Below are 27,095 nucleotides of genomic sequence, written 5' to 3'. Positions count from 1 at the left end.
TTTTGTATTCCAAGGGGGGATGGAGCCACTGAATGGGCAGACTTTCAAGCAAACCTTGTGAGGCTGGAGAAGGAACTGTAAGAAACCTCCCCTGCTATCAGACAGGGAAGAGCTGGAACGGCTCCCACGTTCTTTTGGTGCTTCCCCTGGAGTGTCAGTCCAGCTGTTGTCCACTCAGTACTCCTGGGTTTTAAAGAGCTGATGGTGTTGGTCTGAGTTGATCTGTGGATTAGGAAGTCAAGCTTCGAGAGCACCAGTCCTAGCTGCTCAAAAATACTTTCCACCATTTTAGCAGTTAGGAAAGACAGTTCTCTTAGCGTATTATCAGCATGTTTGACATTTCCTACATCTTCCCTTAAAGAGGAGGAAGGGTTTCCACATTCATCTACAAGCAAACTATCACTTTGGGAGACCTCAGAGATGGGAGATAAAGCTGCAAGTCAGTTTGAGGTAAAAAATTTTATATGTGGGAGAGTTGGCAGCAGGAAAGAAGTCTCCAGTCTTGCTTTGCTTTGAAGTGGAGGGGGGGGAAGGGGAGGAGAGATTGTCACCTGAACCACACGGGCGCTTTTGAACCCCCGTCACTTCACGTACTTTGTTTCCAGTACAAATGCCCCTCCTAAGATGAATCAATGCAGCACTGCTAGAGAAGGGTGAAAAGAGAATGCCAACAATGCAAACAGCTTATTCAGAAATTCAGATGTCAGGACTGTTTACGGTTCTCTTCTTATAATGCTGCAATATGAGCCATGAAGTCTGAAGCTAACTCTTGGCAATTAAGTTCAAGCAGCAGTCCGAGAAGACAGCTGAAGCTGGAGAAACACCCGATTTCTAAGCCCAGGGTGGACACGTCTGGATTCGATGTCGAGCTCCTTGCACTGAATGCTGCGCTCCGGTATCAGGTCACAGTGTGTCTTCCAGTTACTCAGAATAACAAGGCCAGGGGAAGTTCCAAAGTCAGCTTGTTCAGGTTGAAGCCAGGTCTTCCAGCAAGGAGTCTCTTAAGATAGCAAATCAGAGAGGGGGTATCCGAAATTCAGAGTCACTCAGGCCGAGTTCAGCCCTCAGAGCAGCACCAGCTCATTGTTGTCCTCGAAGCATCGCTGCAGCATTTGTCAGTTGCTGTACCTGGCCACGGAGTGCTTGGTTCTCGGCAGCCACGTCTGCCAGGGCTGCAGCAGTGTCTTGCGTACTGCTGCTAAGTGAGGTGGAAGCCAACTGTGCAGGTTTCCGGGCTCCAGTATCAGCTTCCAGTGTCTCTTCCAGTCACTCAGAATAAGAAGGCCAGGAGAAGTTCCACGGCCAGGTTGTTCGGTCTGTGGTCAGGACTTCCAGCAACCAGTCTCTTAAAATAACAAGGCAGAGGGGGGGGGGGGGCGGTATCTGAAGTTCAGAGCCGTTCAGGCTGAGGTCAGGTCTTCCAGTAACCAATCAGGAAGTGTTGGCAGGTCAGCGTCTCAATGTACAGGTTGCATCCACGCCCAGAATCATCTCTCTGGAGACTTCATCGTGTGCACACCCATACGTCACGCACCTAGCTGGCTTCTCAGGCACAGTCCTGTAAAGACTCATCTTCACTGTGGGCAGGCAGATGGCGCCAATCCAACAGGCCCACACGGTGCCTTCTTGCCTGAAATTCTGCTCTTAGTCTTCTTCATACTCTCTCCAGTTGACCAGGTAATGGAAGCACCCATGTCGTTTTCAGGAGTCTAGGAACTGGGCTACTTCAAACGCCTCATGCCCATACACCAAGACGGGCGGCAGAGCTCAGGATGGGGGTTGGAGCAGATCTGGAGGAGCTGCGAAGCCGGAAGAGAACGATGGAACACGGGATGTATTGGGAGGGAGGGAGGGGGAGAGAGGGAAGGAGGGAGGGAGGGAGGGAAGGCTAAATGATAGGCCACAGGGTTCACTTGTCCTGTGATGGGGAAAGGCCCGATTAAACTGCTCTAGCACACTGGTTAAGTGGTTCAGCTGCAAAACAGCACTCGACTGGTTTGAATCCCACTACTGCCCTGAACTCAGTGGGTGGCCTTAGGTAAGCCACTCCTCTGAGCCCCAGCTCCCCAGCTGTATTGAGGGGATAATAATAACACTAACATGTTTCCCAGTGCGGGCTGAGGCCCTAATCTGTCTAGAAGAGTGGTATATAAGTACAGTTATTATTATTATTAACCGAGCATCTATTGTCTGGGAGAGACATTGGCTCTGGAGGTAACGTATGGAAAGCCAAATCTGATCTCCAAGGTCCTCACTGGCTCGACACCTCTGGTCTAGGCCCACTTTATACACTTGCTTTGCCTGTTGCAGTTGTTCCCGGAGGATGGTGTGCAAGGCCTGAAGTTCACCTACAAAGTCATTGGCAGCAGAGACGGCTGAAGCTGGCAGGGCCCGAGGCAGGAACCGTGGGTGCCAGCCATGATTGGCCCTAAGGTGTGTCTGGCGATTGGAAGCAGGCACTGCATTCTTAGACATGAATTTGGCAAGGGCAACTAGCCTGACCAGTCATCCTTTTGGTGATTCACACAAAACTGGAAGTATTGTTCTAACGTGAAATTAGTCCGCTCTGCCTGACTATCTGATTGGGGGCAGTGAGCCAATGAGAGGTGCACTCAGGTACCCGACAAGGAGTGTAGCGCCCTACAGAAGTGGGGTGTAAACTGTGCCCTACAATCTGATACTAGGTGTGCCGCTAATTCATGGAGTCGGAAGATGGTCTGCAGGTGCCGCTGGGTGGTTTCACATGGTGTGAGAAGGCAAATGCATGGGATGAAATGAAATGGGGCAGAACAGCCCCGATCGCGATATTGGAGGCACCCATCTCCATCATGACCAGTAGGCTGGGGTCTAGGTGGCGCAGCAGAGGCTTGGTGGCAAACCATCGTTTTAGATCCTGGAAGGCCTGCTGGGCAGCTGGTGTCCCCTGGAATGGCTCCTGAGGCTGTAGCAGCCTGGTTAGGGGCACCACTAGGGAGGTGGTAACCACAAGGCAATAATTGGCAAAGCCCAGGAACAGCTGGGCATCTTTGGGGTGGTGAGGAGCCTGCCAGGACAGTATTGCCTCTGCTTTGGTAGGCGCCGTCTGAATTCCCTGCGGTGAGATGCAGTGGCCAGGTAATTCCACCGAGGACAGGTCAAAGGCCATGTTCTGCTTACAGCCCATGCTGCCACAGGTGTCGCAAAACTGTCCAGACGTCTTCAGGGTGCTTCGCAGGATCCTGGAAGTATATCAGGATATTTTAAAGGTATATGATGACAACACGGTCCATCAGGTCTCGGAAGATGTCGTTCATGAACCTCTGTATCATACGAGGGTGCTGGACAGGCCAAAATACCAGGCATTCAAAATCCCCATACTGGGTGCAGAACACAGTCTTCAACTCGTCCCCTGCCCGTATACCCGTATCAGAGTATAGGCCCCACAGAGATCAAGTTTGGTTTAAACGGTGGCCCCCTTCAGTTGCTCTTGCAGCTTGGGAATCAAACATAGTGGTCATGGACCATGATCCTATTAAGAGCCCAATAACTGTTGCACAGGCGCAGCTCTTCACTCTTCTGTTTACGAACAAGACGGGTGCCGCCATTGGGGAGGTTGATGGGTGTATAAAACTCCGCTGCAGGTTCTTGGTCAAGAAGTCCCTCAGTGCCTCTCCTTCTGGCCCAAACAGGGAATAAAAGCGCCCAGCAGTCAGGGGTGCTTCTGGTACCAAATTCATTGTGCAATCACAGGGTTGATGTGGGGGGAGCTGATCTGCCCCCTTCTCCTTGAAGACCTTCAGGAACTTCGCTTGGGTTTCGCCCATGACAGGGCTAGATCACAGAAGCTGCCCGTCAATGGCTTCAACTTGCATGAGGGTCTCTTTGCAGTATAATGGGACCTCGTGTTGTTCAGCAAAATTGGCATCCTTATAGGAGCGCGATGCCTCAGAGTCCAGCAATGCGTATATCAGTTTCCAGCAGTCTTCAAGGGAGCCTTACTGGGACCAGGAGGGGTCGAGGACCTGAGCTGGGGGGAGGTGCTTCTTGATTCAGCTGCTCTCCCCACGTAGCACGGCCCGTGCCAACTTGGGGCATGGAATTTAACGCTTGCTGCTGGGACTTCTCTTTCTCAGGGCAGCAGCTTGCATGGTGCCCTACGCCTCTACGATATAGGCACAGATTCAAGGAACGGCGCCTCTCCTTCCCCTCCCTTGAGAGCTGCAGTTGAACAGCCCCCAGCTGCATGGGTTCCCCTGCCATCTCCGGGGGCAGGAGCAGGCAGAGGGGCTGAGGGAAGCCTCTGCTCCACTGGTCTAGGGTGAGTCGCGAAGGAGGCCTGCCTCTGGTTCTTCAGGCTCCCGCCAATTCGCATGCAGGTCTGGATCAGAGTAGCAAGAGTTGTGGGGGGTCCCCCGAGCCACTTCAGCCAACACCTCCTTGGACAGCTCCTCTAGGTACTGGTCAGTCAGAGCAGCCTCATTCCACCCCAAGTCTTGGGCCTGTAGCCAGAATTCCGTGGTATAGTCTGCCCCAGAGCCTCTCCCCTGATGTAAACGTCCTTCTGAGGGTCAGCGGGGTCTGCGCTCAAGTGGTGTAGAAAGCCTGAACAGCTTGTCAGCACTGGGGAGCTGGATAGAAGCAGTGGAGTGGCCTGATTGGCTCCCTTCCTCTTTAAGGAGCTCAGAGTGAAGCCGACCTTGGTCTTGTCATTAGGGAAATGCCTTTCCTGAAGCTTAATGTACAGTTTGCACTGTGTCAGGAAAGCAGAAAATTCTTCTTGACCATCACCCGCAACTTCTCTGGGGACTCATGGGTATTTTCCTGGGGGGGGGGGTGTAGCAGGAGCTGCAGCTGAATCAGCAGCCCCAGGCCCAGTACCAGCAACTTGTTCTTGAAGCACAGCTACAGCATTTGCCAGTTGCTGTATCCGGCCTTGTAGTGCTTGGTTCTGGGCAGCTGCATTTTCCATACTGCTGCTCAATGAAGGGGATGCGAACTGTGCTGGTTGCCGGGCTCCAGTATCAGGTTACAGGGTCTCTTCCAGTCTCTCTTAATAGCAAGGCCAGGGAAAGTTCCAAAGTCAGGTCATTCAAGCTGAGCTCAGGTCTTCCCATAACCAGTTCAGGTAGCGCCAGCAGGTCAGCATCTCAATGTTGACGTTGCCTCATCCGGAGGCTTTATAGTCTGCACGCCCATACATCACGCAACCAGCCAGCTTCTCAGGCACAGTCCTGTAAAGACTCGTGTTCCCTGTCGGGCGGCAGGTGGCGTCGAGCCAACAGATGTGCTCTGTGCATTCCTGCCTGTAATTCTGTCCTATCTTCTCCTATAGCCTTCTAGAGTCACTGTTGTTCCTGGGGGGCTGGGAGTGGCTAGCTGGCCGTCACCTGTTGGGCAGAGCTGGAAGATGGAGGTGCTTCTGACCCAGCTTCTGGCGGTAGGTCCTGGCATGCCTGCGCCTCCTCCTGCTGCTGCTGATCGGCTCCTGTCTTCGCTGGGCTGGGTATCTAGGCCCCCTCCTCCTCTGAGGAGCCCTCGCTGTCCCTGAGCCCTGGCTGCACATGACACTCCTCCCCAGTTGTTTGCAGAAGGCCTTGCTAATAGAGGGGTTGATGTCTCCAGTATCTGCATGTCTGCAAATCCCACGCAGGCAGCTTCTTCCAGCAACAAACACAGGATGAAATAGCCTGTCCTCAGACACTTCCCGGATGGAAATATTTATCCACGGTCTCTCCACAACTTTTGTGAGGAGTGTTATAGGTGTTCTAAGAGTGCGCTCGGAGAATAAACGTCCATCATCATTGCTGGAGCTCCGCCCTCCCTACTACTAAATAGCTATTAAAAGGGGTACAAACTACTAAACTACTACAAAATAGCTAATTAAAGGGGTTCAAACTACTAAACTACTAATAAAAAACTTTAAAATACTACAAACTACTATACTGAGAGCCAGTTTGGTGTAGTGGTTCAGAGAATGGGATCCTAATCTGGAGAGCCGGGTTTGATTCCCCACTCCTCCACGAAGCCAGCTGGGTGACCTTGGGCGCGTCACAGTTCTCTGGAGCTCTCTCAGCCCCACCCACCTCACAGGGTGATTGTTGTGGGATAATAATAACAGTTTGTAAACTGCTCTGAGTGGGCATTAAGTTGTCCTGAAGGGCGGTATATAAATCAAATGTTGTTGTTATTATTGTTGTTGTTATTATTATTATACTAATACAACTAAAGCACTAAATCTACTTCTAAAACTTTTTTTTATATTTTTTGTTTTATTTTATCCTAAACACTAAACACTAACTACTAAAGCACTAAATCTACTTCTAAAACATTTTTTTATATTTTTTTATTTTATTTTATCCTAAACACTAAAAACTAACTACTACTAAAGGTCTAAATCTACTTCTAAAATATTTTTTTTTATTTTTTATTTTATTTTATCCTAAACACTAAAAACTAACTACTACTAAAGCACTAAATCTACTTCTGAAACCTTTTTTTGGTATTTTTTTATTTTATTTTATCCTAAACACTAAAAACTACCTACTTATTCTAAAGGGGTTTTATTTTTGGGGGCCGGGGAGCCACTCCATCTCCTCGGGATTAAGGGAGAGGGTGGTGTGGGCAGAGAGGGTGGACAGTTGGGTGCTGGGATTGGGATTGGGGGTGGGAAAAGGGAAGAGGAGGGAAGGAAGGGGTGGTGGAGGGTTGGGTTGGGGTCCGGGAAGCCACTCCATCTCCTCCTCGGGATTAGAGAGGGTGGACAGTTGGGTACTGGGATTGGGATTGGGGGTGGGAAAAGAGAAGAGGAGGGAAGGAAGGGGTGGTGGAGGGTTGGGTTGGGGTCCGGGAAGCCACTCCATTGGCTCGAACTGGCGCCATCTTCTTTTCTGTTGGGACATAAAATTGGAGAGGAGAGAATTGAGAAGACCCTGGGACACAATGAGGAAAGATCACCTGCGAGGAGTAAAGCTTTACCATCCCTCTGCCTCCCTATCTCTCCCGTCAGCCCTCCAGACGTATTTCTGCAAACTTCTTGAGATCTCCTGCCTACGACTTCAGTTCACGAAGCTGAGGCCTAGCCTGCTTCATCACAGGTAATGCTGCAATACTTCCTCCAAACGTATCTGCATGGACATACCTGAAGAGAAGCCCTTAAATGCTTTGAGATTATTTCAGGAAAACTCTTCTTTGGGATAAATATTTATTTTGTGTATGCTTTCCACACATAGAAATTGACCTCGGGACTCGTCCTAGACCAGTGGAGCAGAGGCTTCCCACAGCTCCTCAGCAGGGCAGGCGACTAGCGCAGACGGCCTCCCAGCCCTCCTGGCCATTCGCCTGCCCGGCTGAGGTGGGGGCCGGCTGGCCGTGCTCCCTGTCCTGCGGGGCAGGTGAATGGCGCGGGCTGGCCCCCACCTCAGCCAGGCAGGCGAATGGCAAGGAGAGCTGGCAGGCCGTCCGCGCTACTCACCTGCCCTGCTGAGGGGCGGCTGGCTTGCTGCGCGTTCCCTGTCCTGCTGGGCAAGCAAGTGGCATGGAGGGCTGGGAGGCTACCCGCTCCATTCGGCTGCTTTGCTTGGCTGCAGAGCACATGGCGGGGAGGTGCAGGCTTATGCCTGCATCCCTGCAGCCTCGTTTGCCCGCCAGTGTCAGGGCTGAGGAGTTCCTCCACCCCGACATCAGCAGGCAAACGGAACGCCCATCGGGGAGGCTGCAGTCTCCGACACCGGCAGGCGAACGAGGCAGCAGGGATGCAGGCATAAGCCTGCACCTCCCCGCCGTGTGCTCCGCAGCCAAGCAAAGGTAAGGGGGGCTGGGGGGCTGGGTGTTGTGAGGCTTTTAAAGGGCCTTACGGCTTGCAAGTGGCAGGACAAGGCCCTTTATACTATCAGGTGGCAGGGAGAATCCCCCCTGCCAGCTGATAGGGAGGGAGGGCTAAGTGGGGGGAGGTTGGGAGTGGATGTGGGTGTGGGTGCTGAAAAACCCAGCCCCCGGAATGATTTTGGAATGCTTTACGGAGCATTCCGAAGTAATTCAAATTCAAATACCCGAATCCAAAGCGGTGCGCACCCCTAATTCAAATCCTCTGATAATTCAAACACCATTTGAGTTTTATAAGGTTCTCCATTAAGAAGAGAAACACTAAAAGGCCACATACCAAGAGGTCTATACCTGTATGAAAACGGAAGGGCTGGACGAATGGGAGCCTGATGAGAAATAACAATTACATCTGTGTCTCAGGCTAAATCTGGGGCAGCAAAGAAGCCTAGACAAGATCAGAAACAAACGAGATGAGGCAAGAAACAAACGTCTAATCTCTATCCCTTGGGTGCAAAATACGCCCAGCATCCATCAGACAAGAGCAGCTGAAGGTGTGTCTGAAAGCACACGTTGATCCAGGCACTGGTCCCTGGTTGCATTTGTCAGAGGAACGCATGTTGTCTGTCTTGTAGAAACAGGTGTCCACACGTGCATGGCAGGAGGGTCCTCACTCAACCCTAACACTCCAGGTAACTTACAGATCTCCCAGATCTGGGCATCTTTGAGGAGCTGAGAATTGCAAACTGCACCTGCATACCACTCCGTCTGCAGCTCCTCTGAGCCCAACGGTCAACGGAAGCATCTTTTAGAGTCCTCGGTCTCCATGGAGGCCGGAACCCTGGCATTGTGACCTTGTGTCCGTGGAACTTATCATCTGGAGGGAGGGGTCTCTGGGATGAGAGGCCACGAACTGAGTTCTTGGAAATCAAGAGGGGTGACACTTGCATCCCTACGTGAGGAATGCAATGGAAGTGGTTTGCTGTCTGCTTCTTGCTTTCTCTTGGGCGGTGTGGCTAAGCTCACTGAAGTGACATGGAACCATTTTGGTCAACACGTGCCATTGGAGATATGTCTGCTCTCTGTCTATGGCCCACTGTGGTCCGGACCAGAGTGCATGCGCTGGTTGACCTGGACCTTGGGTGGAATTACGGTCTCTGGACTGTCCTGCTTTTGGAGCAGGCGCTTGGATCAGAAAGTGTATTGCTTCTTTCCCGTTCTTCTTAGAAAGACTCTAACAGCAATGCTTCATTGGTGAGGGACTTTTTCTTACTGCAAACCGGCATTTTGTAAGAAGACAGATGCTGCCTAAACCTGCAGCTCTTTTATTTCTTACAGTAATGAAGCTCTTGCCTTAGTGCTTCACTGCACGCTGCAAAATCTTTGAAAGGTTCGCTTCTTGTACACCTCCTTGCAAATAGAATATAAGCAGCAAAAGAAGAAGACCTTTCATGCACACACCCGACAGGGTTGCCAGACTCCAGGTGGTGTCTGGAGATCTCCCAGAATTACCATAGATCTCCAGGCCGTAGAGATCACTTTCCCCCTGTAATGATTTTAAGTAAATGTATGTATGTGTCTTTAAATACTTGGTGTGGTATAGATGAAGAGTCGGGGTGAAGGAGGGGGATGAGTGAATGATATGATTGGCTGATGACTGAGAGGGTGGGCCGAGTCAATGCAGGTTTTAATCACTGAGAAAGAAATATATGTAGTCAGGGCAAGAGAGGCAAGCTGTGTGCACCCTTAGCATGTTTAAGCATTTCTGAGAGAAATATTTAGTCAGGGGAAAGCAGGCAAGCCGTGTGCAGCCTGAGCTTGTTTCTGTTGTCTGAGAGAAATGTAACCTGTGTGGAAGCCTGAACTGTGTGTTTGTGAAAGAACATTCAGTCAGGGGAAAGCAGGCAAACTGTGTGCGTGCCTGAAAAAAGGTCTTACTCGTAACTGGGAAAGAAATCAATACCCAAAGCAGGCAATCTGTGTGTGAAGCCTTAGAGAACTGGGTTTAAGTAAAGGAACTTTAAGAATTGAGAACTACTCTTTTGAAACCATCAAGTTCTAGAAATAATATGAAACCGATATGTTTCTTATAAAAATAGTTTCCTTTTTTAATATCTCAGAGTATCTATCATGCCTATATCCCATTCCTATCCTCAGAGTCACATAGACCCACGAAGAAGCCTGACGCTTGGGCATGTTACTAAAGGGGAAATTTCAATAAAATATCTTGGAATATAATATTCCTGGTGGCAGGAATCTACCTAGAGAAAGATTAAAGGGAAAATATACCCAACATTCCGTTAGATGACCCTTATCTAGGGAGAACGTGGGGACGAGAGTTGGGGATTTTGTCGGTGCTGGTTAGGAATCACCTTGTCTCCTGCACCATCTTTGGCCACCCGAAAATTTATGGGCCATTCCATTCCTCCTTCCCATTGTGGTTCACTTAAAACCAGACCTGCAATAGGTAAGTGCCAGGTCCAAACACTCTTGGATGGAGGATAGAGGGACCTGGCAACCCTAGATCCACAACATGGTCCCTGTAGGCACAACCATGCCCCTCTCGATTTTGTCCACATCCTTTTTGAAGTGAGGCCTCCAGAACTGCACACAATACTCCAGGTGCAGCCAGGCAGTATAGAGAGGGGCTATGACCTCCTGCGATTTCGACGCTATGGCCCTTTTGATACAACCCAGGATCGAATGGGCCTTTTTTGCCACCGCATCACACTGACTGCTCATGTTTAGTTTACAGTCCACTCTTACCCCAATAATCCTGAATTCTAACCTCTGCATCACACTGTCTCTCTATACCACACATCAAGTAAATCATATAGGCTTCATGCTGAATGGATTAAAGCTTAAGCAATAATTAAATATGTGTTGAAAAACATGTCCATAGATGTTACTACCAAAACAAACAACCTCCCTCCCATTTTCAGTCCCCTGTTAGTTTAGGCAACCATTCCATTCCCCTGGGCATGTCCATACGTGTCCAGTTTTTTTATTTTCACAATTTGGCAGATTTTCCTCCAAAGTTCGTTCCTACTTTGTCCGACTTCGACTGTCTATCATACAGTTTTTGCAATCAAGAACAGGCTCGTAATAAAGCACTTTTATATTGTAATGTTGGATTAATTCCAGCAAAATTACTTCAGAATTGTTTCTAAGCTTATGACCTGTTTTTTTATTGTTGGTGCTGGTTGTTTTAAACCCTACTTCTGGTGGACAGCCCCTACAGTGCCTGCGTCTATCCATCAAATGCATTTTTATCCCATCCTGCCACCAAGGAGTTCAGTTAACATTATTCTCCTTTCCCTACGTTATCCTCACAACAACCTTCTCAGGTAGGCAAGGCTGCAAAATCGCTGCTGGCTTAAAGCCACTCAGTAAGGATTCGAACTGAGGACTCCCAGATCCTTCTCAGGCTCCTTAACCACTATACTACCCTGTGGTGTAATCCCATAGGCTCTTTCAGCTGGCTCCCTGTTGTGGTCCAGCTGTTGGGAGTAGAGTACAGCCGCCTACAAATTGTTCTCTGTTCACATTGCAGCCTAAGGGATTTCTACAGCTTCTATGAACTGAAAACTTAAGTAATGGTTTATTTATGTATATGTTTGTTGTTGTTTCATGTAAAACCAAACTATTCAAAATGGCTTTTTACTCAAATGGGAGGGCTGCATTGTAGGGATGGGGTCTCAGGTGCTTCATTAACAAGTTGAGGATCATAGACTTCATCACCATTTTTGCCTCACATGTTATCTGCTGCTTTAAATATGTACTCCTATGTACAACCATCGTTCCATGCTGTCTAATGTGAGTCCTAGAACTGATTATGTTTTGCTTCAGTATCTCTGCTATGTCTTGGATCCTTGCTAAAGCTACGTCTTTAAACTTGTGTATGTTTACCTTACGGTATTGTATTGAAATGTATGTACTTGATACTGATTGTATTAACTTCATACTGTGTAATCTGCCTTGAGTCTCAGTGAGAAAGGTGGAGTATAGAGGACGTAAATAAATAAGATGTTTTGTAACACTTTATTCATTACTATTTAATTAAATTTTGTTACTATTTGTGTTTAGCTAATCAAGGGGGGTGATTTCCTGATTATACAGCCCCCAGGAGGGGCCTGGAGGTCCCCTGCAATTACAGTTCAGGGAGTTAATGGATGAGGAGGGAGGTAGAGTAGCGGTTAGAGGGCGGGGAGACCCGGGCTCAAAGTGCTGCTCTGGAATGGAGAGAAGTTGCCCCGGTCCGATTCCCCCGGAGAGAATGGCAGGGCAGGCTCTGCGGAATCCCTACCCACTCGACTCCCTCTGCTCCCCAAACTCTGCCCTCCCCAGCTGCCTCCCCAGATCTCCAGGAATTTCCCAGCTCCAAGTCAGGAACCCTAACAAAAGCATCAGCGTCCAAATCCTTTTTATCCCTCTCTGCCCCAATAGGGTAAGCTTCTGGGTCCAACAGAGCTCTTTAGGCATGCTGGTGTCCAATATGACTTTTTCTTCCCTTGTGGACCAGGGAGCCTCTCCTGCCAGCTCACAGACTGCTGCTGAAAGAGGGTTCCCGGTGTGTTTTACTCTATGGCACAGGAGGCTTGCTCTTTGAGAAATGCCAGCTGGAAGGCCCCTTGGGTTCTTTCTAGAGACATGAGGGCATGGGGGAAGAAACTGGAAAGATTCAGAGTGTGGGAAACGTTTCGGAGGCGTTTTTACCAGTTCTTCTCACAGGAAGGTTTGGAGTGGGGGGAGTACTGAAATGAAGCACCTAGCAAAGAGTTTCTTCTTAAGGCCAAAGGGTTTCCACTTTAGCATGAAATCGCTTGAGGACTTCTTCAGTTTCTCCAGCGGGAAAATTGGGGGAAGTTGGAGAGCACTGAAAAGACTCTTAGCCTGTACTCTTACATACTATTTTCAAAATTATTTTGCTTAAATGTTAATCATTTGGCACCAATTCATATCCTATAATGTGTTTAATGATGTAGTAAAGGGTTCAGCGTTTAAGTTAGAAAATTAAGCTTATTCAAATGTTGGCAGTCCTACTTGTGACTATGAGAGTATATGTAGAAATAATATACTTCTTTTGGTTTTGGCCTTATGGTTTGCTCATCTGAGTTAATAGATTGTGTTGACCTAGAGGTCTAAAAAATAGTCCTTGATTTTTAAATGATTTGCTCTTAATGTGAATATTCTGCACTTCTGCCACTAGATGGCAGCATGCAGCAGCAGTATTGAGCTGAAGGGCAAAACACCACAACTTCTGTTGGTACCTTTAGAGAAACAGATTAATTGGTGCATGTATTTTTCACAAACAGAAGCCCACTTCTTCCAACGGCCAAACTGTTGTCTTAGATTGGCTCTTAAATTTTATTATAGAGTTCATTTCTTGCACGTCGTTTGGTTAAACAGCAATTTAGGATTTACATATTTGTGTCTATTTTTGTTGTCTATATATTCAAATGCAAAGAAATTGCTTTTTTAACATAAATGCTTCCAAGTGAAAGAAAATGCATCTTACCCTCTTTCCCCAGATTTAGCTACACAACTGTTCACTACTACAAAAATAGAATAAAAATATTTATTGTAAGATCATTTGTCAGAAAAATCTGAAGGCATTACAAACTATTTTTTGAAAGGCAGAGAAAATGACACACATAATTTTATATCATGTAGAAGAGACTTTGTTTCTGACACAAGCACACACACATACAGTTTCATTTTTTGCATTATTAAAACATAGAAGAGGAAATGTACTGAACTGAGACTCAACCATACAGGAGACTCAACCATACAGGAGCATCATTTGCAAGGCTCCCGTGGTGTGAGAGAGAGCAAGAGAGAGCTTTTCCCAGGCACAATCCTGAAACTGCTTGCAAAGGGATACGCTCAAGTTGCCTTTGGGGTTTGCAGACAATTTGAGGACTGCAGCTTCACCCCAGGTGGCAAAAGACTCTGCGATCCAACAGTAACAAGAGAATGAAATATCAAACAAATGAGTGTGTCAGGCTTTTGACACAGTCAACTCTGAGATCTGCTGACATCTTAACTAGTATGCATGCATCACACCACCTCATGTGAGGAACTGTTCATCAGCATCAATGAATGCTTTTAAAGGAATTACTTTTTGTAGTAAACAGAATGTTGCTTTAAAAAATCAAGATAGTAGTTCTGGACTGACATTTAAAAAAAGATTCCTTAAAACTTTATATAGTCTGTTCACAACAATTTTCATCCTGGAAGCAATGCTTAGGAATGTAAGCCTAAGTACCAAACAGTGCAATCCTAAGAACACTTTCCTGGGAGTAAGCGCCATTGAATAAACCTGAGAAGAATGCTGAGTAGACCTGTTTAAGATTGCTCTTGAAGCCTATTAAGAACTTTGTCAGTTGATTTTTCCTAAGAGGATCTGTTGTTTGCCCAGCATTGGGGAGAACATTTGTCTTTAAGGACTCAACCGGATGGGAGATTCCACGTTCTTAATTAAAGCACTAATTCACTTGCAAAACCCCTATGAGAAACACAAGTGTCCAATATGGTTCACATCAATCACTTGGAACACCCTTGGACGAAGCACTGCGTCTGCTGAATAGTCTATGCCCATTTCCTCAGAATGAATCTTAAAAGTAAATCCCAAAACATCTGCATAAGCCTCAAAGCCCATAGAAGTGATTAACACACAAAACTCCAATCCTGCCTATGTTGATTCATAAGTAAGGCCCACAGATTCTAGACCTGTGCATGTAGGATTCCTGCCCTAGCTACAAACTAGGCTTAATTCTGAGAACGTGATAGGAAGACTCTGGCTTGGACATTTCCTGAGACGTTCTCCCTGAACCTTGGGGGTTTTCACTGCTCTGTTTACTCATCTGCCTCACTGAGGTGTTGGTATTTTATATGCACCACCAACATGACAAAGCCACTGAGGATGCAGGCAGAGCCAAAAACCAGGAAAGTGATGCCCAAGAATGGATTTTTGCCCCCCATCCAGGAAAGTGTGCTAAAGATGACCTTCTTGCTGCCGTGGAAAGAAAGGACGGGGTAATTGTAGGTGATATTGAGGGAGTAGTTGCCCTGGGGCAGTTCTGTGGAGAAATTGCCCAGGCGGACACGGGAGTAGAGTTTGCGGAAGGTGGGCAAAGCAGCGATCCTCATCCAGACAATGAAGTCCTCGTTGACAAAGCCCGTGTTGTTGGGGTTGCCTTTGCCCAGGTCATAGGCTGGATAAGGCCAATTAGGGGGCTTTACGGTGCCCTTGAAGGCCTGTGCCAAGCTGCCATTGACGGGCTCAGGGTTGCGAAATTTGATGTTGCTATCGGTCCACCAAGAGATGCCCCGCTTGTCAAGGGGCACTTGGACTTTGGTGCCATTGTTGAGAACATAGAAGAGGTCAAAGGTGTCATTGAAGAGGCTGTTGGCCACAGAACCACAGGGAGCAATCGGTGTGCCCTTGGCGTCCTTCTGGTAGGGCTGGCACTCCTCCACGGGGTTGCGAAGGGCCCAGGCATCCCCACTGAGCTGCTGGTCGTCACGGGAGACACTGTAACGCCGGTTGTTCTGGTAGTAGTTGGAGAGTTGGTAGTAAAGGCAGACTGGGGCGGGAAAGGCTTGAGACAGGGTGAAGCGCAGTTCACAGGTGCAGGACGGGCGGTCTCCGATGGGCCTCTGGCTCAGGTTGGCGCAGCGGGCGCAGCTGGAGTTGCCCAAACCCGTGTAGTCCAGCTCCAGTTCCTGGATGGTGGCTGAGGAGAAGTGGAGGCCCAAGCCCAGTGCCACGAAAGCCACGCCCAGGCAGAAGAATAGGGGCAGCACTGTACCCGCTGACAGCAGTGGCTGCCAGGCTGGCAGGCGCTGCTGCGTGAAGGCCGTGTTGTCTGGCTGGTGGTGTGCCAGCGGAGGAGAGGAGGAGGAAGCAGTAGCAGCCATGCTGGTGGCAGCCAGGCAAGGAGGCTTACCTGCAGCGAGGGAGGGAGGCGCCAAAGCACTGCAACACCTGGCCAGGTAGGTAGGTGGGTGGATTGGATGGCCAGAGAGAGGCACAGAAGGGCAACTGGGCTGTTTGGCGCGCCCTGGCTCTGTCTCTGAGGGCCCAGGTGCCGGAAGTAGCAACCCAATCGCTCTGCCTGGGCTCTGGGGCGGCTTCGCTTAACCCTGCCCGGCTGTGCTCCCCTTTTGCTCCAGTGGGAAGGCGCCGCGTCTCACTTCGGTTGTGGCGCCCACACCGTCTCCTGCGTCCCTCCCGGGGAGCTGGCAGTGGCCCTTCCTTCCCTTTGGGCTCGGGTCCTGCCCCGCAGCAGCGCCCTGGGCTGGGCGGACCTGAGGGAGCCTCTGCCCTCCCCTCGTGGCAGCTCCAGAGGCAGAGCCGGGAGAGGCGCCACAGACGCGTGTCCAGGCAGGGGCGCATTCAGACGTGATCCAGAGGCCGCCGCCGCCGCCGTGCCCCGGAGCCGCTTCTTCACCTGCGCCTGAAGCGGGGCGCCTTTCGCGGCCCAGGGACGCTGGGCTGCGGCCCCGTCAGGCTCGGGGGGCTCCGGGCCTCCGCCTGCGGGCCCGCGCTCCCCCGGGAGGCTGCCTGGCCCTTCTGGGCCGCTGAGGCCCCGGCGCCGAGGAGAGGCCCCGAGGCAGAAGGCGCCTCACGGCTTCCGGGACGAGGCCTCCGCTGGCGCCGCTGCTGGCGGGAACCGGTCCGCGATCCCTGGATGGGAGACGAGCCTCGCTGCGGACTGAGGGTCGAGCCGAGCCTCGCGGGAAACGGCGCTTCGGACCCGGGTTGGCCTCCCACCGCCCCGCCCCGCCCCTCGCCGCTCCCGCAGCCCCCCACACCTGCGCAGGTGAGGCGGGGCGGGGCGGCCTCCCATGGTGCTCCTCGCCTCGCGCGCGCCGCCCCCGCCCCCCGGCCGCCCGCGCTTTTCTCTAGGCCCCAACCGTCGCGGCCTTCGCGGGCAACAGGGGGCGCCCGCCTGGCCTGGCCTCTCGCGCGGGGCGGATTTCTCCTCAGCGCCTTCCTCGCCGCCTCGGGGCTGCTGCTGGATGGCGCCTTTTCTGGCAAGGGCGCGTCGCCGGACGAGCCATGGTGGGCAGGAGGAAGCGCCGCCTTCGCTGCCAATCTTCATTTTCTCTCTCTCCTGAATAGCAACAGCTACAACAACCTGAAGAAGCGAGTTGTGACTCACGAAAGCTCACCCACTACCACAAATGTTGTTAGCCTCACAGGCAGGGCTGTAGCCTAGGGGCTCTGCAAGGATTGGGGGGGGGGCTCAATTTTGGTTTTGCTGAGGGACACACACACACACACACACCCCATATGGAGCCCCGTGGCACAGAGTGGTAAGCTGCAGTACTGCCAGCCAAGCTCTGCTCATGACCTGAGTTCAAGTTCAGGTACCCGGCTCAAGGCTGACTCAGCCCTCCATCCTTCTGAGGTTGGTAAAATGAGCACCCAGTTTCCTGGGGGTAAAGTGTAGAGGACTGGGGAAGGCAATGGCAAAGCACCCCATAATAAAAAGTCTGCCAAGAAAACGTCGTGATGCGATGGCCCCCCTTGGGTCAGTAATGACTGGGTGCTTGCACACCTTCACCTTTTTCTCTCCCACATAAATTACAATTAATTGATTCTCTTACATAACCTCTGTTAATAAGATAATTAATGGCTTCCTTATTGAAGTGAAAGAAATTTGTCACTTATATTAAAACAATTATCCACAAGTTCTATATTTTTAATAAGCAAAAAATTTATTCACTCCACAATATTACAGTATTGAACAATTATACCCCCCAGATGTGCTTTCCTGAAGAGTTCTGGCACAATAATATTTTTAAAATTGTGAATAGAATTCTTCAGGAGAACCTTAAAATGGATATAGGGCTCTGTAATGCGGTCTAGTACCTACCATACCAGGGTCCTGGCCCCAACCTGGTGGAACTCTCTGAGGACACGCGGGCCCGCCAGGATCTTGTATTATTTAGGCAGGCTTGTAAGACGGAGATGTTCTGCCAGACATATGGTGGGGGCTAATTTTAGCCCATCATTGGTGAGCCTTCCACCGGTCTCCCTCTACAAGGGGTATGGAGAGTCCACTCCCTCTAGTTGCCCCAAAAGGGGCACAGTATTTTACCTGTTTTTATAATTGATTTTAAGCTGTATTTTAACCAATGTTGTACCTCGCCCTGAGCCCGCTTGTGGGGAGGGCGGGTTAAAAATTAAATAAATAAAAGCTGTAGTGGGGTAAAAGACTGAAGTCCTGTAGTGGGCCAGAAATACCTGAAAGCTTAAGGGCCCAGCCAGGGGTTAATATGGTCCTGCCTGCCTGTAAGAATAACAAAATTTGTGGTAGGGGATGAGCTTTCGTGAGTCACAGCTCACTTCTTCAGAACCAAGATTAGTCCTTCCACTTTCATTGTGCTTTGAAGTTCCTCTGGGAAATAATGGGGGGACGGGGTTAAGTGTCTGAAGACCTGAAAGGAAGAGTGAATTTGACCAAGCTAAAAGTGTGATGAATATAATATTCAGAGAGCTCAAACTGGACTCAACCTGTTTCCTGCCCCCTTTAAAAAATTTTATGATCGATGTTTTAGGTTGTCAGCCTTCAGGTACATCCTAGGTATCTCCAGGAATTACAACATTTCCAGACCAGAGAACAGCTCTACTGGAGAACAGTTGCTTTTGAGGACATACTCTACAGCATTATACCCAGCAGGGTTACCTCTGGGAAATTATGGGAGATTTGGAGGCGGATGGCAGGGACTTCAGCTGTGTCCAATGTCTCAGATACCACCCTTCAAATTATTCTTAAAGGGTCGCAGGCTATTTCCATGAGAGATCATGAAAATCTGAAGTTGGTTTTTTTAAAGAAAATCACCCATAAAGAGAAAATACATATAAGAGAACCCAAGATAGTTACCTCATTAGTTTTGATACAGGAGATCTATGATTAAGGCTGCAATTCAAAGTACACTTTCCTGGGAGAGCAAGATTTGAGTCCAGTTGAACAGTAGAAACCAACTCGATTTCCAGGGTATGAGCTTTTGAGAGTCAAAGCCTTTGTCGCATATGCCGAAGGGAGCTTTGGCTCTTGGAAGTTCACACTCTGGAAATCTAGTTGGTCGCTAAGGTGCAACTGGACTCAAATCTTGCTCGTCTACTGCACATCAGCACTGCTACCCACCTGAAACTTTCCTGGGAGTAAGCCCCATTAAATAAGATGGAATGCTTTTCCTAAGTAAACCTGCCTAGGATTGCAAAGCGACCCTGATTTTTTTTTAAAGCATCCGTGTGGAGCTGCTGAGTTGATCCAAGATGAGGGTGGTGGTACTTGATCCTGTCCGTGCGTGTTTCTTGAAGGGGCAATACAGATATCAAGAGCCCCATGGCGTAGAGTGGTAAGCTGTAGTATTGCAGCCCAAGCTCTGCTCACAACCTGAGTTCGATCCTGGTGGAAACCGGGTTCAGGTAGCCGGCTCAAGGTTGACTCAGCCTTCCATCCTTCCGAGGTCAGTAAAATGAGTACCCAGTTTCCTGGGGGTAAAGTGTAGATGACTGGGGAAGGCAATGGCAAACCACCCTGTAAAAAGTCTGCCAAGAAAACATCGTGATGTGACATCCCCCCATGGGTCAGTCATGACTCGGTGCTTGCACAGATATCACGAAGGTATTGTATGTTTTCTTCCATGGGGTTAATGGGAGTGCCAAGAAAAGTATAGGAAAGAATTTTGACTGTGGAAATGGTGCAAGCGATAAAGGTTAAAACATCCTTCACAACATCATGTCCTATATAAAATTATCAACTCCCAGTGGCTGTTAGACTTTTCAGAGTGGGAGATTCTGATTAGATAGCCCATGTTGCTATTAGTTTGGCTCTGAAAGTAGGAGAAAAGGATCAGATTTTGTTCCCTGCATAACCTTGTAAAAATGTGATATGTGAACCTCTCTTAAGCTTCTGTTTTGGCTCTGTTGGAATCAAAAGTGTCCATTTACACTAGGAAGTACAGGCAAACAGTAGCTTGTTAGAGATTATATAAACCATAATGTTCCCCGAACACTTTGTTTCACTTTAGCATGTAAAAATGTTTCTCTGGTTGATGATTACTCTCCAATATACTGTCACAGTGGAACTTTTATAAAAAGACTGCGTTGGATAGTTCCAGAATTATCCAATTGATTGTGGCTACTTTTACACCACTGTGGTAAGGAATTTGGGGAGGGGAATAAAATAATGAAAACCTGGTATTCATGATCTCATGGTGTGGAATGTGAAGGAGAATAATGGTACTCCATTACCTATGCCAATTGTGTATGTGCACATAACCTGTCAGTTCCACATTAGGGATGTTTGGCCCTGAGAAAGCAAAGCTGAACGTGACTTTGAATGATCTGGTGATCACTGCAAAACAGGCAATAAAGTTCAACCCTGTTTTGAAAGGAAAAACATTAATCCGCCTTCCTGTATTCTCGGCCAGTGATGTTTCTGTCCAGCTAACGTCTTGGATGCTACATGCAGCTTTCCTATTAGTTACACAGTTGCAAACTTCAACTTCTTTACCTTTCTCCATCTTTTTCTACCTTAGCTGATTAAAATATTCCAGCTGATTCTTCAAAATATAAACAGCCATGAAGAGGATAAAGCAATTTTCTGTGACTGGTTTCCTAGAACCTAACGATTAGAATCGAAAGGAGCACAGTTGCCTAATTCTAGGAAGGAATGGAGCCAGTTGGCGTTTCTCTACTTTAAGACAATGCTTAAAGATGGAATTACGCCAGCGTTCATATTGACATTTTTTGTCTGAATGATACAATTGCCACTATTTTATATTATGGCAGGGAACAGGACAAATACTCAGAGCAGGAACTACATTGTCATGAAATTAACTTCAGTTTTGGTAGATGACTCTCATATAAGAGTAATTTCTGTTCAACCCTACTAAGCTTCTATTCTTATGACTTAGTAACAGCATGGTCACATTTTTTCTCCCCATAACTTTCATCTGATTGAGAAGTTGCTACAGAATACAAAAGCGATTCCCTACCTAAGATTGCGTAAGTCCTGAAAGCACCAGCTCATCTGAGAGAGGGGGGTGTATCAGTGTAGAGCCTCTATATGCAGTTTCTCTGCCCCCACAGCACCAGCCTTAATATGTCAAAAACGGTACTGCATTTAGGCAGCATGAAAGGCAGAGACTGGTAGAAGGAGACCTCCCCTCTACCAATCACCATAAACGAGCCTTGAAAACATGGTGCCTAATCTGGGGACCTGTGTGAATAAACAGCCCTTCCACGTGCTGGCAGGAGGGGCAATCATGTCTATTTCCTAGTGCTCTATGCAGGCACTCGTGGTGTTGGGCTTCTCATCTAAGGCACACAGGTGACACTGCATAGAACTCTCTTCTTCATACGGTAAACTCCACAGACTATTGCCATTGAAGAAAATTCACTTTGGGGATGGCTAGATAAAACCCCTTGCCCATTAAATCCTACAGGCTCTAAAGTGTTAAATGCACATTTTCACCTGTGGAAGCAGCTAAGCATGCAGGATGTACAGTTCTACAAAAGTGGTCCCATTTGCTGAACTAGGACAAAAATTAAGGGGACTTTGTAGCACAGACTGATTTACTTTTAGATGCTTTAAATTCCTGACCATCTTTCAGACTGCAGCCACACTAATGCTATTGTCTACACTGACCAAGTCCTCTGTTCCAGACTTAAAGAGAATGAAGGCCCGCCAGCATAAAGACTGAGCATCAGTGTATAGGGCTCGTCTTAGCATTGCAACTGCAGTCCTATGGAGGCATGAGAAATGCAGGACATTAAATGAAGGTGGCTGAAACTTCATTGGTGTTGCTTTTCTCTTGTTACAAAACAGCATCTGATGAAGTAGTAGTTCTGCTATGGCAAATTTTGAAGAACTCTTGGCGCACCTAGGCCTGCAAGGGGCTATTGTTGTCAGCGTCCCTTACGTTGCTAGAACTAGAAAGAACAGACTTGGGCTGTCAGCTGGCATGTGAGAATCACCACCTCTGCTTCCATATTAAAGGTAAGAAACAGATGAACTCATGCTTGTGAGAGAATTCAAGAAAACGGGTCTATATATTTACATATTCAAACACCAAGTACTGGTGGTCCAGCAATGGAAAGTGCAAAAGGGAAAATCAACAAATTAGACACATCGTCTTCCTTCAGTCCACAGCAGATCTGTAAACGTGCAATAATGACCATGGAAGACAAACGGGTATCTTCCAGGAACCAGTCTTTTCTGTACCTTTCGGTTTGAGCATCCCACTATGGTAAAATTTGGCACCTGACAAGTCTTTCATATCCACTGCTCTTTTTTTCAGACAGAATTTGCAAAGACAGAGAGAGATCTAAAATCCTATTAAATGTTTCATATTCTCTCTCCTTGAATTGACTGCCAGTGCTTCCATAAGCAGTGAGGCAGCCACACAGCACCCACCATGATGAATGACACAGGTGTTGTGATGCAGACTTCAAAGGCCATCGCAAACAGTCACCTGGGCCCTAAAGTTCCCTGCACTATTCAGAATCCAGTTCTCGGAACCCATCATAATCAAACTCCTGTAGGACATCAGACTGGTATTTCTCCCACGTTCTTCGGATGTATCCTCTATCTTCACCACTGCTTCCACCTAGAGAAAAAAATACATAAATTTTTGAGTGGCGTGTGAGAGACCCCCTTCAATAATAACATCTCTGGTCAAAGTTTTTGTTTTTGTTTTAAACTGACATCTTAAGTGACAGGCCTCAAGGCCTTGCAATTCTTGCTTAATTGATCTAGTTGCTCCCACTGACGTCCTGAATTTGCCAGAATGAAGGAATTCTAGAAGTACTAGCCAACCTAATACCCCAAAGGCCAGCTCACAAAAGGTTGGTTGATTGGTTGGTTTTTTCCTAGACCGTGTTCATTCTTGATGGGCTCATGCTAGGCACCAATTGCTCATGCAACCCCATGGTCAGTGTCAAAAGGCACTCACTTGCTTCCCTATCACTATCTTTATCTTCTTCCTCAAAGAACTCATCTTCATCCGGGTAGTCATTACGCCAGTTGTTCTCATTGTTCTCATCGTCTTCATCATCGTATATTTCTTCTGGGACATGTTCGTCATCCACCTGCATGTTAACAAAAAGGCACTCTTTTCAGGAGGGAAAGCTCACTTCCTCCAATCAAGCATGACAGCCATTGCAAACACGATAAATCACTCAGCATCCTGCAATGGCGGGCCGAGAGAGACCCAGCTTCAATCGCTGCTGACCAGGGAATGCTAAGGCTGACCTTGGGCAGAGCCCACAGACTTCCAAAATTCATTCTTGTAATAAACCATGATTTTGTTATGCCTGAATTTTAAATACCCAAGTTAAAATAGTAGCTGCATAAATAGTTTTGACTAACAATGTGTTACAAGTTCCTATACTCTTACATTTATGTTCCAGTTCAACATTTACAGACATCTTGAACGCCGCACAGCTTTTCGTTCTTCTCTTTTGCCCTTAATGGGACATTATTTACCTCGCTTACCAATTCACAATCCTGTGTGTAGCACTGTACAGACAGTATGTTCTCAATCCAGCCTGAGGGCATTGCTTCCATATAATAGAGATCATAGACATACTCCTCTTCCTCCCTGTTCTGCTCTCCGTCTTTAGTAGTGTTGGATACTGTTAGACGCTCACGAATCATCTTCACGGCATTGCAGAGAATCTCATCTGGAGCATCAGTTTTCTGCTAGGATTGAATAAGATGCTTCATGCATTTCTCACGGAATACAAAGATCACAAAAATAGACACAAATATGTGAATCCCGAATTACTACCTGGGATCCCTTCTACCTAGTAAGCTTCCTCAAAAATTTTGCTTAAACTATTTTATGTACCGGACAAATAGATTCACAAGGTAAGAAAGGGATAAAGGCAGCTTGTTTAAGAACACACCAAGTGTTGTATCTGCCTGTCACCCATTCTTTTTTTTACTTCTTTACAAACATTTCTAAAGTAGAATGTGACTGGAGCACGCGGAAATCTACACACCTTCATGTTGTAAACTTTAATCTTTCGAAAATGTGGGCGTTCAGAAGACAATTTCAAAAAGAAATCCAGGAAACATGCTGCTTGATTATTGGTTCCCCAACTCAAATGTCACCAAACATATTTTTAACCAAAAAATAAGCAAGTGACAGTCTATAAAATTTAAGAGCCACTCAAGGACAACAGTTGGGCCATTGGAAGACGTGGGCTCCTGTTTGTGAAAAATACGTGCAACAATTCATCTGTTTCTCTAAAGCTACCAACAGAATTTGTGGTGTTTTGCACTGCAGCTGAATAGTGCTGCCGCTTGCTGCCATCTAGTGGCAGATGAGCAGAATATCCATATTAAGAGTTAATCATTTAAGAATCCAGGACTATTTTTTATAGTCCAGCATCTCAAATTCTATTGCTGCAGAAGTAGTCAGTAGGAAGTCTCTTCTACACATAATTCCGCAGTAGATTGTTCCAAGTGTCCAGCCCAAAGGCTACATGCCCTGTCTGTAGGAGTCCATTCAATCAGCCCCAAAAGGGTAAGAAAAGCCCCCTGCAGTAAAACAGATGCAAACCTTTTAGTTTCAAACATCTATCCCCACCCCCCACCGGCTTACTTACAGGCTGTTCTACCATCAAGCATTCCCAAAGATACCCCTGCGCACCGCCGTTTATGTCACAACCCGTCTCTCAGTTCAATGTTCGCCTTTCCGAGCTAGACAAATGTGGTCGAAAGTTCTGAGAATGTACTGAGATCATTCGTTTTCAAAATACTAAATATGCTATCTTTGTATACACTGTCGGCATGCTGCATTTTAACACAGACAGCAGACCACTCAAGGCTTAATACCAACCTGCGGCACACCAGGGTCTGTCTCCACATCCTCCTCTTGTACGATATCAAATAACTGAAATTCACCACAACAGCCCGAAGGACCGTGGCTTTCTTTCTGGGCAGTCTCCCTATTTTCTTCAGGGAAAAGGTGCTTGTTTTCATTGGATTCCGCCCGATCTGCAGGAGCCACACTTTTGTCCTCGGTGAAAGTGGGACGGTGGCTGGCTATCAGGCGGTAGCGGCTTTCCTGCCTTCTGGCTTGCTTGGATGCGCGAAGGTCTTGAGTTACTCTCTGGGCGCTTCCCAATGAGGGTCGCAGGCGCTGAGCCGCTTTCTCTTTGGTAATAGCTTCTTGGATGTACTTCTGCACAGGTTCATCCTGAACAAAGGGAAAAAAACAGAGCAATCTGAATGACTGACCTAGAAGCTCGTTTGTAAAAATATAATATGCATATGTAGCCATGACCAGAAGCACCCCAAAGAAAAACAAGGGTTTCCAGCACTAAGCGCATGCTAGAGACCACACACATTTGCCCCAGAAGTGTGAAGGAAGTGCCATGAGAACCAGCCACTGGATTAGATGAACATACAGCTAGCTGCCTTGCGCAGAGTCAGATCTCTGGTCTGTCAAAGTCAATGTTCTTGGTTCAGACTGGCAGGATCTCAACTCAAGCTCTTTCTCCTCACTTACCACCTGACCCTGCTAACGGGAGACGCTGGAATTCAATGCCACCTTCGAGACTAAGGGAATATATTCCAGCATATGCTTTCTCATTTTCAAAGCTGCCCTATACAGAATCAGACCATCAAGATTGGCATTGTCTACTCAGACTGGCTGCAGCTCTCCAGAGTTTCACGTGGGAGCCTTTCATATCAATGTGTTGTAGTAGTTAAGCCAATGGTTAAGAGCGGTAGAACTCTAATCTGGAGAACCGGGTTTGAGTCCCACTCCTCCGCTCGAAGCCACCTCTGCTTGGGTGACCTTGGGTCAGTCACAGCTTCTTGGAGCTCTCGCAGCTCCATCCACCTCACAGGGCGATTGTCGGGAGGATAATAACAACACACTTTGTAAGCCACCCTGAGTGGGCGTTAAATTGTCCCGAAGGGCAGTATATAAATCAGGTATTACTATTATCATCACCTACTGCCTGGTCCTTTTAACTGGAGGATTGAAAGTGGGACCCTCTGCATGCAGCACAGAGGCTCTGTCACTGAGCCACAGTCCCTTCCCTTCCCTTGGGAACTTTCATTCATAAAAGCTTCTGCTGGCACAAAAAATCTGTCAATCACTGAGGTGCCACGGGACTCCGGTTTTATTTTGCTGCTGCCATATCGCACAGCCGCTCATCTGGAATTCATTATTAGTTTGGCAGATGCCAAGAGGAGGTGCCATGTTCGTTGCAGCAATAACAACCTGGAACCTTATGGCACTTTGTGGAGCGGTTCGAGTGCCAGGTTAGGATCCGGGAGACCTGGGTTCAAATCCCCACTCTGCCATGAAAGCTCACTGGATGAGCTCTCGGGTCAACTTCCCTTACAGGGTTGCTGTGAGGATAAAATGCAAGCGAGTAGAATGACGGAGGCTGACTAGAGGAGAAAGGGTAAATAAATAAAAACCACTCATTAAAATGTTGTTAGTCCTTAAAGATGCCACGAGCCTCGTGTTTATTGTAACCTGATAAAAGCGCTCCGTTGGACTCAGAAGCTTGCACCGGGGGGGGGGGCGGGGGAGGCGGGATCTGGCTGCTAGTGCTTCTGTTAAGGCGGCCAACTCCGGGCTGGGCAATTCTGGGGAGGCAGCCGGGGAGGGAGCTGCCTGGGGAGGGAGCCCAGAGGCCGCCTGGCCCGGAGCGGCGCTTTGAGCCCGAGCCCCTCCTCCGCTCTAACCACTACCCTGCCGCCCCCTCGCCCCCCGACCTGTACTGGCCCCGCCGGGAGGCTGGCAACGCGGGCGGACAGGGGAGGGGCGCGCGCGGCAGGGCTCCCCCGGCTGAGCCTCACCTCCGAGGCCACGGTGGCCACCAGCGCGAAGAGGCGCTCCTCCACGCCATCGCCTCCGCCTCCGCCCGGGTCGCTCCGCAGCCGCTTGCAGGCCAAGAGCAGGGCCTCGGCCGGCGCCGCCCCGCCGCGCTTCCGCTTCACGCGCAGCACCGCCGCGCGCTCCATGGCAACCGCGCCAGGCCGCGCCGCTCGCGGGGCATGCCGGGAAGGCCCAGGGGAGGGGCCAAGGGGAAGCCCCGCCCCTCGAGGCGGATTGGCCGCGGCCTCCCCTCCGCGTCGCCCACGGGGCGCGAACTCCGCCCCCCCGCGGCTCCAGTCACACGACTGACGGGCCCAACAAGCGCGGAGTGTTAAGCTGCTTCACGGTCGTCGTTCAGTCGCTTGGGGCCCGTTTTAATAGCGCTTTAGTCGTTTGTACCCCTCTGGACGGTTTTTTCGTAGTCG

General features: G+C 48.6%; 2 protein-coding genes across 5 annotated transcripts; both read right to left on the bottom strand.

The window, feature by feature from the left end:
• Positions 1–13,361: 13,361 nt before the first annotated feature.
• Positions 13,362–16,577, bottom strand: LOC129344226 (cell cycle control protein 50B-like). Its single transcript, XM_055000783.1, has one exon. It carries the CDS (start codon positions 15,718–15,720, stop codon positions 14,656–14,658), a length of 1,065 nt encoding a protein of 354 aa, XP_054856758.1. The 5' UTR covers positions 15,721–16,577; the 3' UTR covers positions 13,362–14,655.
• Positions 16,578–21,855: 5,278 nt separating this feature from the next.
• On the bottom strand, positions 21,856–26,840 carry LOC129344017 (probable RNA polymerase II nuclear localization protein SLC7A6OS). Of its 4 annotated transcripts, none has more exons than XM_055000485.1 (5): positions 26,652–26,840; positions 24,670–25,029; positions 23,310–23,525; positions 22,777–22,912; positions 21,856–22,431 (listed from the first exon to the last, which is right to left on the bottom strand). In XM_055000485.1, the coding sequence occupies exons 1-5, from the start codon at positions 26,814–26,816 to the stop codon at positions 22,319–22,321; spliced, it is 990 nt and encodes a 329-aa protein (XP_054856460.1). In that variant the 5' UTR covers positions 26,817–26,840; the 3' UTR covers positions 21,856–22,318. The 4 variants fall into 4 exon arrangements, with proteins under 4 accessions (XP_054856460.1, XP_054856462.1, XP_054856461.1 ...); XM_055000487.1 differs by having other exon boundaries at positions 23,319–23,525; XM_055000486.1 differs by having other exon boundaries at positions 23,310–23,522.
• Positions 26,841–27,095: the final 255 nt, after the last annotated feature.

Source organism: Eublepharis macularius, chromosome 16 (assembly GCF_028583425.1).
Source record: "Eublepharis macularius isolate TG4126 chromosome 16, MPM_Emac_v1.0, whole genome shotgun sequence".
Lineage (NCBI taxonomy): Eukaryota > Metazoa > Chordata > Lepidosauria > Squamata > Eublepharidae > Eublepharis > Eublepharis macularius.
This window is presented reverse-complemented; position numbering and strand designations above follow the sequence as displayed.

Coding starts and splice junctions, on each gene's coding strand:
- LOC129344226 (XM_055000783.1), bottom strand. CDS start 15,720: ATGGCTGCTACTGCTTCCTCCTCCTCTCCTCCGCTGGCACACCACCAG.
- LOC129344017 (XM_055000485.1), bottom strand. CDS start 26,816: ATGGAGCGCGCGGCGGTGCTGCGCGTGAAGCGGAAGCGCGGCGGGGCG. Junction 25,030..26,651: donor TGGCCACCGTGGCCTCGGAG/GTGAGGCTCAGC, acceptor CCCTTTGTTCAG/GATGAACCTGTGCAGAAGTA. Junction 22,432..22,776: donor AGATAGTGATAGGGAAGCAA/GTGAGTGCCTTT, acceptor TTTTTTCTCTAG/GTGGAAGCAGTGGTGAAGAT.